This window comes from Symphodus melops, assembly GCF_947650265.1.
Source record: "Symphodus melops genome assembly, chromosome: 1".
NCBI classification, from domain to species: domain Eukaryota; kingdom Metazoa; phylum Chordata; class Actinopteri; order Labriformes; family Labridae; genus Symphodus; species Symphodus melops.
In genome coordinates this window covers 3,402,415-3,421,537 of record NC_136691.1, presented here as the reverse complement: position 1 = coordinate 3,421,537, position 19,123 = coordinate 3,402,415, and the positions used below count along the sequence as shown (strand labels likewise).

At 41.1% G+C, this 19,123-nt stretch overlaps 2 protein-coding genes across 2 annotated transcripts in view; both read right to left on the bottom strand.

Moving 5' to 3' along the window:
* Nucleotides 1-19,123, bottom strand: part of man1a1 (mannosidase, alpha, class 1A, member 1) — a 234,452-nt gene that overhangs the window by 48,882 nt on the left and 166,447 nt on the right. The gene's annotated exons all lie outside the window — the stretch shown is intronic.
* LOC306838584 (tripartite motif-containing protein 16-like) lies at nt 15,619-17,702 on the bottom strand (the record flags this gene model as incomplete). The annotated part of the gene is made up of 1 exon (XM_079366863.1): nt 15,619-17,702. One exon carries the CDS (start codon nt 17,700-17,702, stop codon nt 16,026-16,028), a length of 1,677 nt encoding a protein of 558 aa, XP_079222989.1. The 3' UTR covers nt 15,619-16,025.

Genomic DNA, 19,123 nt, shown 5'->3' with positions numbered 1-19,123 from the left:
TGAGTAGCAGTGATGTCATGGAGGAGTGATATTACATTACTGCAGGTTGTTATCATTTGACATGTGATAATCACTAGATGAGAAATCATAGCTTCATAATAAGCAGTTCAAAGACCATTTTGTATTATGTGTGTGTGTCTAAATATTCCTAATTTCAACACATTTTTACTCGACTAAAATGTCATTTATTTGTATTAGACTTTTTTTTTAATCACCAAAATGAATAAAGCATGAAGATTCACAGAAATAGATGCCATACACTTTTGAGTGTTGAGTTATTATGATTTGGTCTTTAGTTTTTTATTCTTTGTATTTCAGACTGTAGGTTTCCTTTCTTGTTTGTATTTCTCCCTCTTCCCTGTTGGTGCTTGTTTCCCTTGTGTATTGTTTGTTGTTTGTCAGATTCCTATGTGCCTTTGTGTGTTTCTCCCTGTGATTCCTTGTGGATCCTTGTGAGTAAAATAAGCCTTGTTTTACCTTTTGCCTTTTTTGTTTAATAAATGTTATCATTTAGCTTCTCGACTTTAGATCCAGTTCCTTTTTTTTCTGAAATGTGACAGTATGCTATAATAGGACATACTCTTGAGCCATATTGGGTCATGAAATGCATTGTTTACATTTCATTTCCATCAAAAAATAGCAAATATGTGAGGGCACAAAATGAGGTATGGCTTAAAGCATCTTTTAAATTTCATGGAGGTCCTACAAATGCTCTCACGTTTTGAATCTATGTAAACATTTATGTAATAGAAGTTTTAGTGTGCACCAACTGCTTTGTCACAATCTGTCATGTCCCTCAGTGTCATCTGGGAAAAATCATATATAAACATCCACCCCTGGTGCCGCTCTCAACAACTTGCACGGCATTGCATGTTTTCACAAAGATTAAACCTGGCCCACCATCTGGTCAGAAAACAAATGTTAACTGTCTTAATTCTTTGTTTAGCCCCAAGGAGATAATAAAACATGACACGCAAAATGTTGTGCAAATGAAACAGTTGGTCTTCCTTCAAAATTGGAAAATTGAATTCAGTATTTTTTTTTTCTACTTAAAAAAATAAATAAATAAATGCTGTGGGGGAAAAAAAACAACATCCTGAAAATAGAACAAGTCACTCGCTGATTTTATTTCTCCTCTTTTCTGAGTTTTTATGCCAGCAGATGTCACTCCCAGCAGGGAGGTCATATAAAAACACACTTCTTCCATGGAACATGAATGCACCAAGTTGAATTTCAGTGACGTCGCTTCATCTATCAGAGCTTAACTGAAGTGAAATAAAAAATTTAAAGTGACTGGAATGGCAGCTGCAGGCAGTGCCTCATATAGTCATAATCACCAGGATGACGCAAACACTATGGTTGCTATTTCTGCTTCCACATGTTTTTCTTTAACACAGTGCATGTGTGCCTTTGAATGTCTACATGATTGAGCTATAATTCCTACGATGAGGATTTGAAATGTTAACAATTGATAAATTCAATGTGCTCTCTTGGAATCTGAGCTTAATGTGGGAATCGTTCACAAAAGGCTTACAAATATATAACTATGGGCAGTTTAAATTCAGTCTACATTATAGCTTACAAATATACCAGATATGGAGGAAATGACTGGCAGTTTTACATCTGAAAACATTGTTGAGTTCCTTTCGCTCAAGTAAGATGTGAAAGGTCAACGTGCGTTATATCCAATCAGTCACAAAACTAATTGTTTTTATCTGTTCCTAAATTGCGCCTTGAAATCTCCTGCAGGATGACCCGTGTCTGGGGGAGCTGGATTCTTCAAATGTTTTTAAAAGCAGACTGAAGGTGTTGGAGGAGGATGCCTTCAGGTTGTAGATGCTTTGAATGATGACTTTCTGCTCTGTGACTCAGGACGTGTGGATCTCTGTTTGTAATTCTTCTGTGTTTTATGTTTGTCACTTTTTGTTGCGCTGCTGCTCCTCTTAACCAGGACACTCTCGTAAATTAGATGCTTAATCGAAATGAGGCCAAATATATGTTAAGTAAAAATATATAAATGCCTATATGATTAAATTAAGGGCTGACTGTTTCAGATTTGGAGTAGAAATAGGACAGCTTAAGTGCGCTATGAACGAAAGGTCAGTTCTTCTTCCCTCCTTCCTACTAACCACACTGTGACTCCAGTGTGTGTGTATTATTCATCCCAAACTTCTTAAAATATAATAATTATAATCACAAAGCCAAATCCCCGTGACACTTCTAGATTCTTAGTTTGTAAAAGATAAATTACTTTGAAGGTTCACACTGTGAGTAATAAGCTATGCACATGCTGTAGGCCAAAACACACACACAAACACACACTTCATAATAACTGCTGTTTACTGAACCTTAAAGCCAATATGGTTGCACTTATGTTGTACTGTCTTCATCATGTTTTGGGTCAATAGCTCCTTAAACCATTGAAGACGGTGAAAACGTATTGACGGTGTTATGTAGTGATAAAGAGAAACAGATACTCAGTGTGGGGAAAGCGACGGTAAGAATTCATTCAGTGCATTTATTTTCACATTTCACTTAAAGAGCCGCAAGGTCCGTCAATAAAGGGATTACACTTCCAGGTGCCGAATTTATTCAGCATACAGTACAAGGTTATCAAACAGGCTCAGTTGTTGTTTCTGTTCATACCCGCGGCGGGGCAGGAGCAGGGGGCATCAGTAAGCTTTGACAAATCCCCTGCATCTACAATCATTTACTTCCCAAACCTACAAATCCGCAGCTTATAGAATAAAAAAAATCATGGAAAAGAGGAACGTGGGAGCACATGACTTACTGTGTCTCATCTGGCCAGCTTGATGTTTTTCCTTGACCCCAGACTCTACATGAATAATTACAATGCTAATAGCATTTGGCTAATTAGATTGGTCCGTCTTGAATCTTGACTGCTGTTATATGGATTTCTATCAAATCTCTTCAAGATTTTAATGGCCCAAAACAGAGGCACTAAAAGTACTGTGCTAATGCCAATAGCCTCCAACAGATCTCTTACTGCTTATCCAACATTATCTATGCTTGTTGAGACATCTCTACAAGAGTTCATATGTGCAACATTATGATATGATATGAAACCATACTATGCAATACAATACAAATAATTTAATTAAATATTATGAGGACATTCCTTTAATTTAAAAAGATGCTGTGCTCTATAAAACAATAGGCTAGGATAGGATTGGTATGGTTCAGCATAATAAGATAAGACACCTTTAATATGAAAATGATGTGATGTTATGTAACACATCACTTCTAAAGCACGGACGGGTCTGGCTCAAAGCGATATCACAGAGCTGCTGACTCCACATGAGTCTCAGCTGGGCCTCCTGGTCGTTCCCATAAATTGTGTATCGCACTCAATGTTGGTTTTAACCAATTATCTTCAGATTAAGCAGGTCAGTGTTTCTTATTGTAAATAGGACTTGAAATAGGTCTCGAGTTACTGACCAGTTTAAAACCACTTTTTGAAGATCTCGTCTTGGAATCTAGTGCCCTTTGACTTGATATCGTCTCAGTCTCTGGTTTACTGATTTTTATTCAGGATCAACCACTGATTGGACATTTTTTTTACCATGTAATTGCTGTGATTAGAAGGACAACAACATATAACTAGTATCAATATATTTCCCTAAATCTGCCTGGTTTTATGGCCTTGGTCTTGTCTCTGTCTCTTGGTCTGGTCTCGCTCTCTGAGCACTCTGGGTCTTGGGTTTGTTTTGGCCTTGGTTATTGTGGTCTCGACTGCAACACTTGTTCATGCTGAATGATTAATTATGTCTCTGAAATCGTTGTTATTCAGCCTCCCTCGTGACAGCATGAGGGATGGATTTACAATAGAAGGACTCAAGTGAACGGAGCAAGGAAAACACTCTCCCCCTATTTACGGATGTTTTCAGAAAGTGACAGCTTTGACCATTAATACATTTATGTGCATTAAAACCAGCAATGAAACCCAACACCAACTTTTTTTGGTTTTGAAGTTATTTGTCTCTTCTGTCACTATTTAGTGTTGCCAAAGCCATTAGTGAGGTTTGGGATCTAAAAACCCCCCTAATGATGCAAAGATAGAGCTTCCAAATAGACGACAGGTGACTGTGTTTCATCTTTGCCTCACACTTCATGATTGCCAGCCGAGTTTAGAGATCACAGTGCATACGACTGCTTTGTTCAGTCACCAAAGAAGCAGATATGACCCGGGTCAGTCTCAAATATGGCTGCCACTCAAAGTTAGACTTCAGCTCCTGTTCCGCTCCAATCTTTGGGCAGAACTGGCGAGAGGAAACAGCCATGTACTCTGAGCCAAATCGTGTGCCTCATCACCTGAAAGAAGCTGAACCTTTGTGACTGTTGCCAAGTAAGAAATACATCCTGCCGCATAGAATAACATACTAGGAGGTAGTACGACACATGACACATGATTCAATACCCAATTTGTGTTGTGTTGTTGTCAGTGTTTGTCACCTCACAGAGGCTATAATAGTGAAAAGAAGTGCTATTTAGTGAGCACAGAGCCTGTGAAGGCCACTTTCCTTTGGCATCATGTGGATGTCATTGAAGTGGGCTGCCAGGGGACACTTATTCCCTTCCTCATATCAGTAAATCAATACAACCTAAATACTCCCAGAGGGAGCTCTATCCTCTCTTTTCTCTCGTACTTTTTAACAAATGTGGTCATTTTGCTGTGACAGGAACAGAATAACATCAGCGTCATCATGCCTTTTCATTTATTAGATACCACCTTGGGAAAAAAAAAAAAGTGAAATTGATGATATACATCAAGATGGTGGGATGGTTTGTTTATGTTAAATGTTAATGCACTTACCTTATTTAAATATTACCTCTGTGCCTTTCATGATATCTGAGATTTAAATAACTTCAGGGTTACTTACACATATGTAATAACTACAAAAACAAGCCTTTATGGTCTTTATGTTTGTGTGATTTGCTTGCTAAATTAAAGACATCTGAGAGGAACCAAAAAAAAAAAAAGATGGCAGGATGGTCCTGATCACCACAGACAGACATGCCCACTGTCACCTATAGTTAAAGCACACTCACAGTAGCTGATACATAAGGAAGGCATGTCATTTGAGGCTCTTGTCTTGATTTTGACAGGGCGGTGGATAGAGTACGAAATCCTGTGAGATCCTGTGAGAAGGTGCTTCATACCCAGACATGAACCTGGGCCACGCACTTAGAGGACCATTACCAACCGCGACTTAACCGTGAGCACATCTGCACCCGGGGGAGAGATAGTATTGAAGGCAAAGTATCGTAACTCATTGAAATGTTCTGCATGCTTAACTTGTGATCGTAATTTAACGATCACAAGCGAAAAGGGCAGATTCAGTGTATACTGCCTTCTCCTGATCAGGTGCACGTCTGACAGGTTGCACAAACTTTATTGTTGGCACATGTCACAGCAACTGTTCAACATTTTATCAGGTTGGAGCTTTAGTTCAGGTGAGTGTGTGTGACATGCAGAGTAGCTCATGCTTAATTTAAGCGGCAAGTTTCCATGGAGCAAATTAAAATTCAGACTTTGATTTTCGCTCTCCCCAGAAGAGGAGTTATATTTGGAAGTTCTGACACGGTTGTGGATGTTGATGTTTTATTATCTCTGCGTTGACAGCTTGAGGTGTGAAGTGGAGTGCAATTATAGCCTGTAATGAAAAAAACAACAACTTACCCACTGCTACTTACCCCACACAAACGTGTTGGGTTCTTTCAGCCAACACTTTTTTTTTTTAGCGAGTTTCTGTAGCTTAGCTCAAAACGAAGTAACAAACTCCATTATAACTTCCTCTGTGACTTTTATTTTGAAAACCCTGCAACAATCGTGACAAACTTCAGGACACCATCTCTCACAACTTCCTCTCTGATTGATTATCCTCCATCAGATTCCCTGGCACCACGCTCACAGGTTCAAATATAGGGACGTGCAGAGACGTCATTATCTGTGTGTGTTAAAGCTGAAAACCATCTGTACCTGTACTCGGATATATAACCACAAGCAGGCGGGGTTTCTACAGGACATGCATTTTATAACTTTATAATAAGTAGTATCATAAAGTTTGACAACAGGTGTAATCAAAATACAATTAAAAAAAAAAAAGCCATGTTCATTGAAGCAATGCAGGGGTGCCTTCAAAGAATTAAAACACTGATTTATTTTATTTTAAACAAAAGTTTTATGAAATGTTGGACACTGATTTATAGGACAATGACACATAAGATGGCTTTACATCTTCAGATGGATGAAAATTGACGGAGCTACAAGGTAGGCCTATAACCATAGACTGTGTATAACATGCAATATTACATTATTTAGAGTCTGTAGGAATAACCACACCAGACTGCTTGCCTACAGTAGCTCCTCTTTGTTCCTCTTTAACAGCTGCACACATACTTTGAGCATGAGTACGGTCTAAAGATGACACCACATTAGCATAGATATGAGATAAAGCTGTGGTAGTATTCATTTTGAGCTCCTTTACAAGCCATGCATCGTTCTTCCCGTTACTACTTAAGGCCTATAGCGACACACTAACGGCTTCCTCGTTCGGCTGTCACTCAGTTCAGAGTGAGTGTGTGTAAAACCAGAACATATCTGAGGAGAAATCAAAGTTTGTGATGGGCTGTAAATGGGGCATATCCTCATCTAACTTGCTCTTTATAAATAATGAAGATGGATAAGCCGACTCAGAGCGGAGCTGACTCTCTCTGAGTTCTAGAGATCAGCTTTTTAATCGCGACACGACCGAGGAAAGCATTGCTAATGAAGATATATCGTTTGTGCGTTTGTGTGTGCATACTTGGGATATTGTGTTTGTTTTTTTCTGACACACATTAAAAATGACTGTGGTTGAAAAATGCACCATGAGGGGTTGGGGTTTTATTTTTTTATTTTTTTTGGGTGAAAAATGAAAATGGGGCGAGCTGTGGGAGTATGGATTGCATCTGGTGCTACAAAATGATGGACTGCTTTCTATTGTTTCCCATTGTGTACTGGGGATTGATTCTGTAACTGCAAACACATGCGGGCGCACACACACACACTTACACACACTCGTTTGTCATCCATCTGTGGTTCTATTTTTAGAGGCTATAAAATTGAGGCTCACATTCTGCTTCACTTCTTCAGGCTTAATAATTGGAATATATTATCGGTGTGAGCGTCCCCTTTGCACAGGGAATACAGACTACCTCCATCCAATTAGGGAGGCGCGGTGACTGGCCCCCCAAAAAAAGTAATAAAGTTGACAACATAATAACCACAACAATCTAATCTCTCCGTGCTCAGTGAAACGTACGGCGAGCGGCATTAACACTGGAGGGCAAAGCATCGAATTGAAACATAATTGCATAAGCGAGCAGGAGGTTATTGTGAGAGCAAGTTTTACTGAGGAAACACAGAATTGGATCAATTCAAAGCACATCAGGCAGATCACAACTGCAGCTCCTGGGGAAGAAAAAAAAAAATCTCAGATTTATATTTATTCAGAGTCAGGATACCTGTGGCAGCTTGGTGAGGTTTCTGTGCTGATTGTGTGCTTGATTGTGTGCTCTTGTGTTGTTTGGGGGATATTTTTGATCGCTTGATCATGACGACTTTATGCACTCAGAGGAGTCGTAGGACCGGCAGCTGGACAGGATACCCCCCCACATGGAGTCTAGACCCTGGTAGTGGTGAAGCTAGAAGAAAGCAGGATGTGATGAGGAGTGGATCTGAACTCCGCTGAGCCGGGCGGAGGAGAAGGAGGAGGAGGAGGAGGAGGAAGGTCGCAGCGATCGCACTGAAATGACTAAACAATGATTCTATGGATGTACAGTACATCTAACAATGTGCTGCCAGCATTGGGTGGATTCTGCACTTTACTTTTACTTTAATGTGAGCTGCTTTGATCCTCAGTCAATGATCACGACTGGCTGTTCCTCTATTTATAGTGAATTTGGTGACTCTCGCATTGTCATTGTGTTGATTATGCACTCTTGTCTGCTGTCACTGTTCTGACTTGTTGCACAACAAATCGTCCTCAATAAAGTTGAGTTGAGTTAGCTGACTGTGGAAGAGACAGAGAGAGAGCAGGTGTTTTAATGTGACAGCAGCGGGTTGGTTGATTACTTAAAGAGTAAACGCCCATCGTCGGCTGATCACAAGAGCGGGGAGTCTGACTGAGTTGAAGAGAGTAAGTGGCTAAAGTTGAAAGAAGGAAAAAGTGTTTGAATCCATTTCTTTACGAATTCAGTCTTGTTTGTTTTCGACTTATTTTTACAGATTCTTTCAATTACATGTTTTCCTCCTCTGTGATTAGAGCTGCGTCCCCAGCCTCAGTCTGTTTGCCAGCAACAGTCCACTTTAGAGAAATCAAAATCAAGTATTCAACACAGCTGTGGAACAAAGGACATGACAGCAGAACCCCCCTCTGACATATTAAAGTGGCAGGAAAGAAGACAACATGCGACTAAAATGACAATTTATACGCTTTTACCATCCAGCATGAAATGAGCTCAATGAGCTGCTGGCATTTTCTGAAAACATCAGGATCATGTATCGAGTCAGGAAACGAGACCAGTGAAAAGATGTCCTCCTCCTCCTCCTTTGGGGGGACGTGGGTACAATGAGCCACATGCAACAGCCCTGGGAAGAAAAAAAAAAAGGCGCCTGTGAGAGTGAAGTGAAATCCTATCAAACTTGGTCCGAAGTGGTAACTATAGCAACAGAATATTCAACCAAAAGACATTCAACTCTGTTGTACTTTTTTTGTTACTGTGGTTCAATAATGTGAAGAGCCTCCAGTAGAAACCAGCTTTGAATCATTTAGCAGCACACTCACATCCCCTAACGGACCCATTTAAATATGCTGGATAAAGTGTCAAAATGCATCAATAATGGATGCATTAAAAAAAAAAAAAAAAAAAAAAAGTCATATACACAATCAGGAGAATAAAAATAAGACCTTTTGTCTCCGACCAGTTTCCCTCTTCACCTCGTGTTTCTTCTGTCTTCACTGGCGTCCCAGGTGGACCTTCACTGACAGCTCCCTCGATAACAGAGGATGCTAAACAAGCATGCATATGTATGTACCGCCTGTTTTAGGATTCAGCAAGTGTGTGTGTGTGTGTGTGTGTGTGTGTGTGTGTGTGTGTGTGTGTGTGTGTGTGTGGAAATGTATTCAAAGGCACTGTGTCACTGCTGTCATCCCTCTGCTCCCCTGCCAGCTTATGGAGAAGGCTGTAGTGCACACCCACATCTCGTCTCTCTTTCTCCGCATCCTCACTGTTAGCAAAGTGCAGGAGATAGCATTCATCCATTATTCACTAAGAAGTGTTGCCTGTGGTGATTTACCATGCAACTAAAAAGCAGAAATACTCAACCCCCCCTTGTGTTTTCATAAGGAGATTTTTTCTTGTTTAAAACTTGCAGCCTGTGTACAGTATGAGGCCTTCTGCTTTCACTTTTTGTGGTTCAGCTGAAGCTTCTGTTCATTTAATCTAATTGGTGTTTTCCCATATAATGATTCTCAACAGTGTTTTCTCAACAGATCTTCAGGTGGTTTCATATCTCGGGTGTTTATTTATGGGAGAAGATTTTGCGAACCGCGTTGTACAATTCTTACAAGGCTTTTTACGTTTTCAGCGCTGAGCTGTGTGTGCGAACGGAAAACAACCGCATTTATCCCTCAGGCTGGATTTACACCAGAACGCTCCCGGGTCAAACCGACAAAATATTTTATCAGATATGCCTTTTGTTTTTTGAGAGCAAAAGCGTTTTCGTGGCTTAAAAGAGTTAAAAAATATAAATTAAAAAAAAGGAACCTGCACTCCAGGGTGGAGATCTTAAAAACGCCCCACCGTCGCTTTGAAAAAGCAAAAGTGTGCCGTGAGCTGCTCACGCTAGCTCCCGTCGCGTACGTGTTGACGTCATATCCCCCGTGCAGTTCAGGTAAAAACAACAAACGTCATATTATTTCCATCAGTCGGACATTCAAGTTGCCCTATAGCTGTTCTGATATCTATCAAGGAGTCATTCCAGCAGTTAAGGCGCTTCATGCATACAACATCAAATTTCCCACACTTGTAGGTCACCGTGTGCACGCAGGTTTCCACCCAAAGACGCTCGTCTAAACGTGGAATAAATAAGTGGGAACGCAAACGCCACTTTTGCAGTCAATGTTCAGATGGTTGTCGTCTAAAGACTCAGACGGAGTTTCTCCAGCCTGCACCTGAAGTATTTCTTCCAGCTGAAGTCAGAGGGAGCCGACGTGAGAGCAGCAGGATACAGTCAGGAGAATTCACCTCGAGCGGCTGGGAGGGGACGGGAGTGTTCATTCCTCGGCATCGGTACACATACAACTCTCTTCTCCATTCTATTGATTTTGTGAGTCTGTCAAACTTAACATAGCACTGATAAAAAACAAAAACTAGATTTGTAAAACAGCTTGATACTATATCTACATGTCTTTTACCCTTAAAAAAATAATCTGCAGGATGTTCTTTACTGTTGGGACAGATTTCTTCTATATGCTGGATCCAAATGGCAGACATCTTTCGAACTTTCTTGTCTTTCTGTAAGTTGATTTATGCACATGTGGAAGGTTTGCAGGAGTGCTGAGATTCAAAAGAAAAGTCCTGCATCCATAATCCACAGCACTCAAACCTTTGAGGATCCCTGCGGGGCTTGCAGCCAATCCCAGCTGTCGCTGGGCGAGAGGTGAGGTACGTCCTGTGTGCAGGTCGTCACGCCAACCACACTGTTTGGGACGTCCGGTCCAACTCACGTCAGCTTTAATCAGAAACAGATGATTGTTTTGACTGACTGAACGGGGTCGCGAGACGGAGAACATGACTGATAATGTCTGATAAAACAAACTCTGCATGAAAGCTTTCAGTTCCGAGAGGGAGCATGTGATTTGAGCTACACTGAAATATTCATGAAGATTTAATTCATCCATCCCGACAGGATTATGGAGGAGGAGATAAGTGGACTTCAGGTTTGTTTTTTAGAGCGTGCGGTCGACAACATTAAACAACTGTTCTGGTAAATTTTTGTAATTGAAATGTTTTGATTTGTATTTTCTTTAAATGTCTATATATCATAACCTCCCCTCTGTTCAATCTTTTAGCTATTTTTCTTGATTTAGTGAGCAATAATTGCAATAATTTGGGCGGCTGTGGCTCAGTTGGTGGAATCGGGGTGTCTCAGTCCTGAAGGTCGGGGGTTCAATTTCTAACTCCTGCAGACACATGATGATACTGACACACGTCAGCCTGAGAAGACGAGTCGAGCTCCATCTATATATATATCTATAATCAGGACTGAGTGGGACTCAGTGTTACCGTCTTTAAATCTGAAGGTTTCCTTCATGAGATGGATTGACTTGACTCAGATGAGTCCTGCAGGAGACATGATTCAACGTCCCACATGTGGTCCAGTGTGCTGCTCAAACAGAACCGCCAGACTCTTCCAAAGGCTCAAAACAATATTACCATTATCAGTGTCGTGCCACGTTGACCCACCGAGAATAAACTCAGACACAGCACCTTCTCCCAAACATCCTCGCAGCTGTCAGGAAGAGCTGCTGACACTCTACGAAGCTTTCCTCGGCTTCTGGAAAAGGCCGAACATGATCAGGTCTGACGGACATTATGAGTGATTTAACATCACGCATTTCATTTAATTAGGTAATGACAGAAATTCCACCGTATGTATTAAAGCTAAATTAGCCCTGATGAAAATCTCTCGTGGATCACATTTCTTCTGGGAAGTTTAGCCCAGTGTGTGGAGAACATGTTGGCTGTAGAAGTCGTCTCTGAAAGCGAAAAGGTGAACACATGAGGAAGCATGCAAACTTGTTGTTGTTTTGCGAACACTGTGCTCTTCCTCCTCAGACGAAGGCAGCTTCACCCCGAAGAAAACGTGTTTCACACCGTTGAATATATCTCGATCTGTACCGTCCTGTTTCTGACACTTTCAGACTGCAGGAGCTGCCTGCTGTCACTGCCGCTGGAGCTTTTATAAAGGGGGGAGGTGAGATGAGGTGAGGCGTCGAGACGGGGAGCGGAGGTGAGTCAGACCCATCAGCAGCATGAGATCGGATGGGTGAGGAAGAAGACAACAAGAGACCATCTTCACCTGGACTAAGAAATGTAGATTCAAGATGAGCGTATTGACAAACGGGAGTCCTGCAATCGGTTGCAAGCCGGCGCACAGCCAGAGGAGAAGTCAATATCTTCTCATATTTATTATTTCTGACCTGTTTTTGCTGGGTTTTCTTTCTTCAATAATTTGAGATGTTAGATTCGGCCAAAGGCAACAAAAAAGGAGCAACTGACCTTGTATTGGAGAACTTTCAGTAACCTTGGTAATAAACCGGCAAGGGAGAAGGAACACGCCATTTACTATTCTCTGAGCTGTGTTTTCTAATATTGAACCTACTGATCAGGAGTCTCTGTGCTATTCCCTGGTGATGGAAAACATAGTTTGAAAGCTGCTCAGAGTATAGCGGAGAAGGTGAAAGAAAGCACGTGTGTTATTCAGGATTGTTGGTGTTTTAGGCCTCTGTGTGCCATCAAAGCTCCAGGAAATATGTCAGATTAAGACAACCTTGATTTGACTGAGACGACTCTGACGCTTCCTGGATCGAATGTGATATTTCTACAAGTTTAACAGCCCTGAAAATACTGCTGCTCAGGTGATGCCAAGAGTTTGTCGGACATGCCGTAACAAATGTAGCTCCAGGCCAGTTAACACAGGAACAAGCTGGAAGCAGAGAGCACAGCTCTGTCTGAAAGCAGCACGTCTAAATCATATGAAATGATACCCTCAGACTGAAAACCTTTCTCTTGCAAAGAGCCTTCTCTAAAAAAACACTGCTCTCAGATGTTGTTTTATGCTTTAATCCCAAACTGTGGCACTTTGAGATTTGTGTTAGATGTAAAGCTTGATCATTAAAATATTATTCTCCAAAACTGACGATTAACCAAAAGGGTTGGGACAAAATATTGATACTGCAGTATGTCGTCAAGTATCAAATCTCTTGTGACAGATATCAGATATTTTAACTGACAGACTAAATTCTAACCTCTAAATTAGACTCGTCGTGTCACTAATATTAAAATAGAAATGAATATGAAGAGGAAGTTAATTAGGATAAAGTCAGACGATGAATTAAGTAAAATATGAAGATGTAACAGAAGTCTGCAGCAGAGGGCTGCAGAACACGTGCTGTTTCTTCAGGTGGATCGATTGAGCAGTTTGTTCTGAAAGCCTGAAAGTGGCGTTTTGCATGGTGTGTGAGGAGCACGCTCCGGGTCAATGTGTGAGAAAGTGAGATTAAAAAATATGTCTTCAGTCAACAAATGAACATTCCTGTGACGGACAAACGTTATGCTTATATATCAAAATGTTTATCTATTAATTTTCCTTACTTAGCTACTTTTGTTTTGCCTGTTGTAAACTTTACCTCTTCTCACACACACACACACACACACACACTTTTTCTGACTCGTCCTGTAATTGTCTTCTTTTGTAGTTGTATTGTCATGCAATTAAAAACAAAAAATAAAGACACAAATGAACATTCAAGCATTGGTTTGAGGAAACGTGTCTGTGTGCAGTGTGTGCAGATCTACTCGTGCAGGTTTGGTCACAAGTAAAAAGCAGAGAAGAGAGATGTTCATTCACTCGCACCCTCATCAAGTGACTGTGTGAAAGTGGGCGTGTGATGTAAGTGCAGTTTATGTGTAAGTGTGTGTATATCCCCCCTCATTGTTCTCCATCCATCACTGAACCTGAATAGACAGATCATCAAGGGAAGGTAATCTGAACAGCCATCTCACTGAAATCAGCTCTGCAAAGAATCATGTCTGTGATAAATAACCTTTGTTAATCATGCACATGTTGAGTAGCTACATACATGTATCTTAATTAGTGAGAGGAGATTCACTGCACAGGATTTCACTGATCAGCTCGATTTCTCTCTGCAGGACGTGTTCAACGTGGAGACTCTCGAGGGAACACGAGAAATGATTAAGACTGCATCAAACATGGTTCAGGACTGAATTCTCTGCAGCGCTGTCCGATGTTCATGATGTTTCGGGAGTCTTTGTCAAACACGTTTTTTTTGTCGTTTTCTTTTTATGCGACGAGTCACAGTTCACTCCTCCTGGTGATATGCAGCAGGATCCTTCGAATCCTCCGTGTCCTTGTCTCTGCTCATGCAACTTTCATACGGATGTTGAGAGATCACACTGGTGTGTTTTGACTCTAAATCCTCTTCTCTGAAATCTGTTCAACGCGTCTGCTGAGGGCTCTTGATGTGAAGACGTCTTTCTGTTGTGGAAACGTTGACATGTTGCTTTCTAAACTTCGAAAATCCTAACGAGAACTTGTGATACTCTGTTTTTATTTCATTTCCATCTCGTTGTTTTTCTGTCTGTTTTTATTTCATTTCCATCTCGTTGTTTTTCCTCCAATGTGCTGCAAAGATGATTTACATACGGTTTAAAAAAAACAACTGATTTTTCTTGCAGCTAAATTTAATTGAAAATCTGAGAGCTGAATTGATGGGACGCTATCACATAAAAAAACGTAAAGAAAACCGAGTTGAGAGTCGGCTCCTGCAGAGTAATAAGAGTGCTGAGGGAGAGCAGCGCAGCTATAAAGGAACAATAGCATAACTATGATAATTCATCATGGAGAATACAATCATGGTACGATACACTCATCTGGTTTATGTCTGTGAAAGGACTGAATAATGTCTGCGTAGTGCACAGTTCTGACACATTCATCAGGCTGTTTACAAAGAAAGTGGGGGAAGTTTTTCTCAATAAGAGTATAAAAGTCAAAAAGCTAAAAAAACAAAAAAAAACTAGAGAAACCCTGAAGTCTAGCTCGTCTCCCCGCGTTCAATAAAAGATGAGCTCCAGAGAGAAAACAGTTCCTCCTGCAGGGTTATTGTGGCTCAGCAGATTCCCTCTCTTTCCACACCCACACACACACACACACACACACAGACACACACGCACACACACACACACACACACACACACGACTTCGAGATATTTGGAGGAATGCAGATGCACAGGTTGCATCCTGTCCTGTAATCTTCTGCTGCTGAATGAAAGTTGTTTACTATTTAAAGCTCGGCTCTTTTCTACATGTTTAAACAGAGAATAATCCAAATCCTCCGTTGTTCTGCAGGTACGTACACACACACACACACACACACACACACACACACACACACACACACACCAACTGCAGATGAAAGAACAGACGACGTTAAAAAAAAAGCTCTTTATTTAATCCATGCAAAAACGCTTTGTGCTTATTTAATGTTTAATGTTTTTTTTTTTACTTCCTGGTGTTTTCACTGAATCTTTATGAAGCAGCAGCAACAAGAGAATCCAAAAGCTTACGTCATGAATTCTTGAATTTACTGAATTTTAGGAGGTTACAGTGTTTTTTACACCACACTTGGCAGAATAAGTGAAGTCTCTGATTTCAGACTTCAACATTTTAAATCCAGCTCATTTGAAACAACAAAATTTATTCAGCAAAAAACAGAGAAATCATTCTATACATTTAATTTGAGACGTTTTTAAATCCAATGTACAAAGTGGTGAAAACATCACATCAACATGAAAGAAAAGGCCTGCTGCTTTCTCTCTTCAGACCCTTTCATTAAAACAAAAACAATCTGTACTCATTGTAAACCCGTTTAAAGTGAAGAAAAGTTGAAATGTTCATGCAGAGAAAAAGTCAGATCAGCTGAACTAAAATCCTCATGAGCAGTAAAGCCTCCATGACCAAACAGAAACAGCTAAAGAGAGTTATTTAAAGAGACTCAAACATTTACAGAACAAGAGAGAAGATGTCAAAGTACCGCCCATAAAGTTTGATTGACAGGTGAACCATGTAACCACAATCAGCTCTCAGCAACAAACATGAATAATGATTAAGTTGAAGGATCAAAGTTGAACACACTGTTCCTTTAAATGACTTCTGTCTAGTTCACTTTACACAACTCAGCAGAGGATCCATCATCAATATAAAGTCCAGCATGTAGAGGCTGAGTGAATGTGGTCTGGACTCTGTGGAGGAGACTCATGGTTTCAGAGATGCTGTAGAAGGACAGAATACCTGCTCTGTGATCCACGTACACTCCTACTCTGGAGGACTGAGGACCTGAGACACGAGTCTTTACTTTGTTGTACCTAAATTTATCTCTGTTGTTGTTACAATCTAAACTCCAAGATTTGTCATTAAATCCAAATTCACTCTCATTCCTTGCTCTGCTGATGTTCTTGTATGTGACTGCTATATAAACTCCTCTTCCTCTCCACTTCACCTCCCAGTAACAACGTCCAGTCAGACTCTCTTTACTCAGGACCTGCCAACATCCAGTGAATCTGTCTGGGTGACTAGAATAAGACTGGGTCTGACCTATATTTATTACTTTTCTGTTCTCATCAGATAATAACAGATGTGTGTTTGCTGTGTTTGGATCCAGTGTGATGTCACATGAATATCTTAAGAACTCAGCTCTGGTCTTGGGTTGTGGTTCTGGTCTTGGTTCTGACAGTAAAACATCCACTTCAGTCAGTGTCTGTGAGATGTTTGTCCATTTGTCTGTCAGGACGTCCTGTAGTTTATCTCTGACTACTGACACAGCTGCTGTCACGTCCTCAAAGTACCTCAAAGGACGGATCTTGATGCTGGATGGGTGTGTAGATTCACTGAGTGCTAACACTGAGGGGTAGTCCTGTAGAAACTGGATGTGGTCCTGTGTGTGTGACAGCTTCTCCATCTCAGCGTCTTTCCTCTTCAGCTCAGTGATCTCCTGCTCCAGCTTCTCCAGACGCTCTCTGACTCGACTCACTTCAGTTTGCTGCTGGGATCTGACCTGCTGCGTCACATCAGAGCATCTTTTCTCCATGAGACGGATCAGCTCAGTGAACATCTTCTCACTGTTCCTCACTGTTTTATCAGCAGAGCCATTGATAGCCTCCACCTCCTGTTGGAGCAGCTTCACATCTTTCTCTCCGTCCTGGATTCTCTGCTGGACTTTTTGTCGACTCACCTCGAGCTCTCTCTGCTTCTCGCTCCTTTCTGCTGCAGCTGAGACTGTGTCATGACCTTTGTGTTCGTCCATTAAACAGAGGAGACAGATAGACTGCCGATCGGTGCGACAAAATACTTTCATTTCCTCATTATGACGAGAGCACACGTTCTCCTGGAGCTTCTTGGACGGCTCCACCAGCTTGTGTTTCTTCAGTGGAGGTGCTTCAAAATGAGGCTGGAGGTGATTCTCACAGTAAGAGGCCAGACACTGCAGACAGGACTTATAGGCTTTCAGTTTCCTCCCGGTGCAGACATCACAGGTCACGTCTTCAGATCCAGCATAGCAGTGATCTGCAGGAGCAGCTTGGAGTCCAGTCTTCTTCAGCTGCTCCACTAAACCTGCTAACATGGTGTTTTTCCCCAGGTCAGGCCTCGGTATGAAGGTCTTCCTGCACTGAGGACAGGTATAGACTGCCTTATAATCCTCTTTATCCCAGTGGCCTTCAATACACTTCATGCAGTAGCTGTGTCCACAGGTAAGAGTCCCCGGATCCTTCAGGAGATCCAGACAGATGGAACAAGAGAAGGATTCCCGGTCCAGCTGAACTCCTTTCTGCGCCATTTCTGCTCTCTGTAACAACGACTGTGTGAGATTCACTTCCTCAAAACTGGAACAAGTTTCACCTGTGATCTACAAAGCATGAGTCTGTGCAGGTCTGTGCAGCTCTTGTTGGTTACACCCAACTATAAACTGTAGATCTGAAGGGGAGGGAACCAGGGGATATGAGGATAGAGTGCAGCAGGCTGTGTGTGAGAGCAGGAAGAAGGACGGGTCATCAAGCTCTGCTTCACACCAGGAAGAGGAGCAGCGTCGTGAAAAGGAGAGAAAACATGTTTTTAAAAATATATCACACTGTACAAAAGTACACATTTACACAAGTTCTTACGTCTCAAAATGAATAGAGGTGGAGGTAGGAAGTGCACGTCTTCTTTCACCAGTTTAGTTTCACTACAATGAATCCTTCTCTCACAAATATAAAACTATTAAACTCGCATCGAGCTCATAAAAGTGCACGAGTCAAAACACACAAGACAGTAAAAGATCTTTGAAACACATCTTTCCTCATGTGAAACAGAAGAGAAGAGAACAGCTACACACGACACAGCCCGTCTCCTGGAACACCTGCTGTTCACAAACTTCACTCTTAGCTTCCTCAAACATTCAAACTGAAGCGTGATGAAACTCTTTACGTGTTAGGAAGTTATTTCAGACATGTTAGCCGTGTTTATGAGCACAAACACACCTGAAAAGGAGAGACATACTCACGAGAGTGATTCAGTGATGTTTCCTCATCAAGAGCATTCAGGTGAATGAGGGAAACACCGCATGTGGGCGGAGACAAAAGCAATCGATCCCAGATAGTAAACTCAGTAGATCACAGTCACAAAAACTTAATGTTAACAATAATGAATCAAGTAAATCGGGTCTATTGGACAGTTTTTGATCTGTTCTTCAGTGTTTTATTCTAAACTTTTGGGTCATCACTTTTTAACTCGTCACATTGGTGTGGATTAATCAAAACATGCAGCCCCACCCCCTCCTCAGCTTTCTCTTGCAAAGAGCCTTCTCTAAAAAACACTGCTCTCAGATGTTGTTTTATGCTTTAATCCCAAACTGTGGCACTTTGAGATTTGTGTCAGATGTAAAGCTTGATCATTAAAATATTATTCTCCAAAACTGATGATTAACCAAAAGGGTTGGGACAAAATATTGATACTGCAGTATGTCATCAAGTATCAAATCTCTTGTGACAGATTTCAGATATTTTGACTGACAGACTAAATTCTAACCTCTACATTAGACTCGTCGTGTCACTAATATTAAAATAGAAATGATTATGAAGAGGAAGTTAATTAGGATAAAGTCAGACGATGAATTAAGTAAAATATGATGATGTAACGGAAGTCTGCAGCAGAGGGCTGCAGAACACGTGCTGTTTCTTCAGGTGGATCGATTGAGCAGTTTGTTCTGAAAGCCTGAAA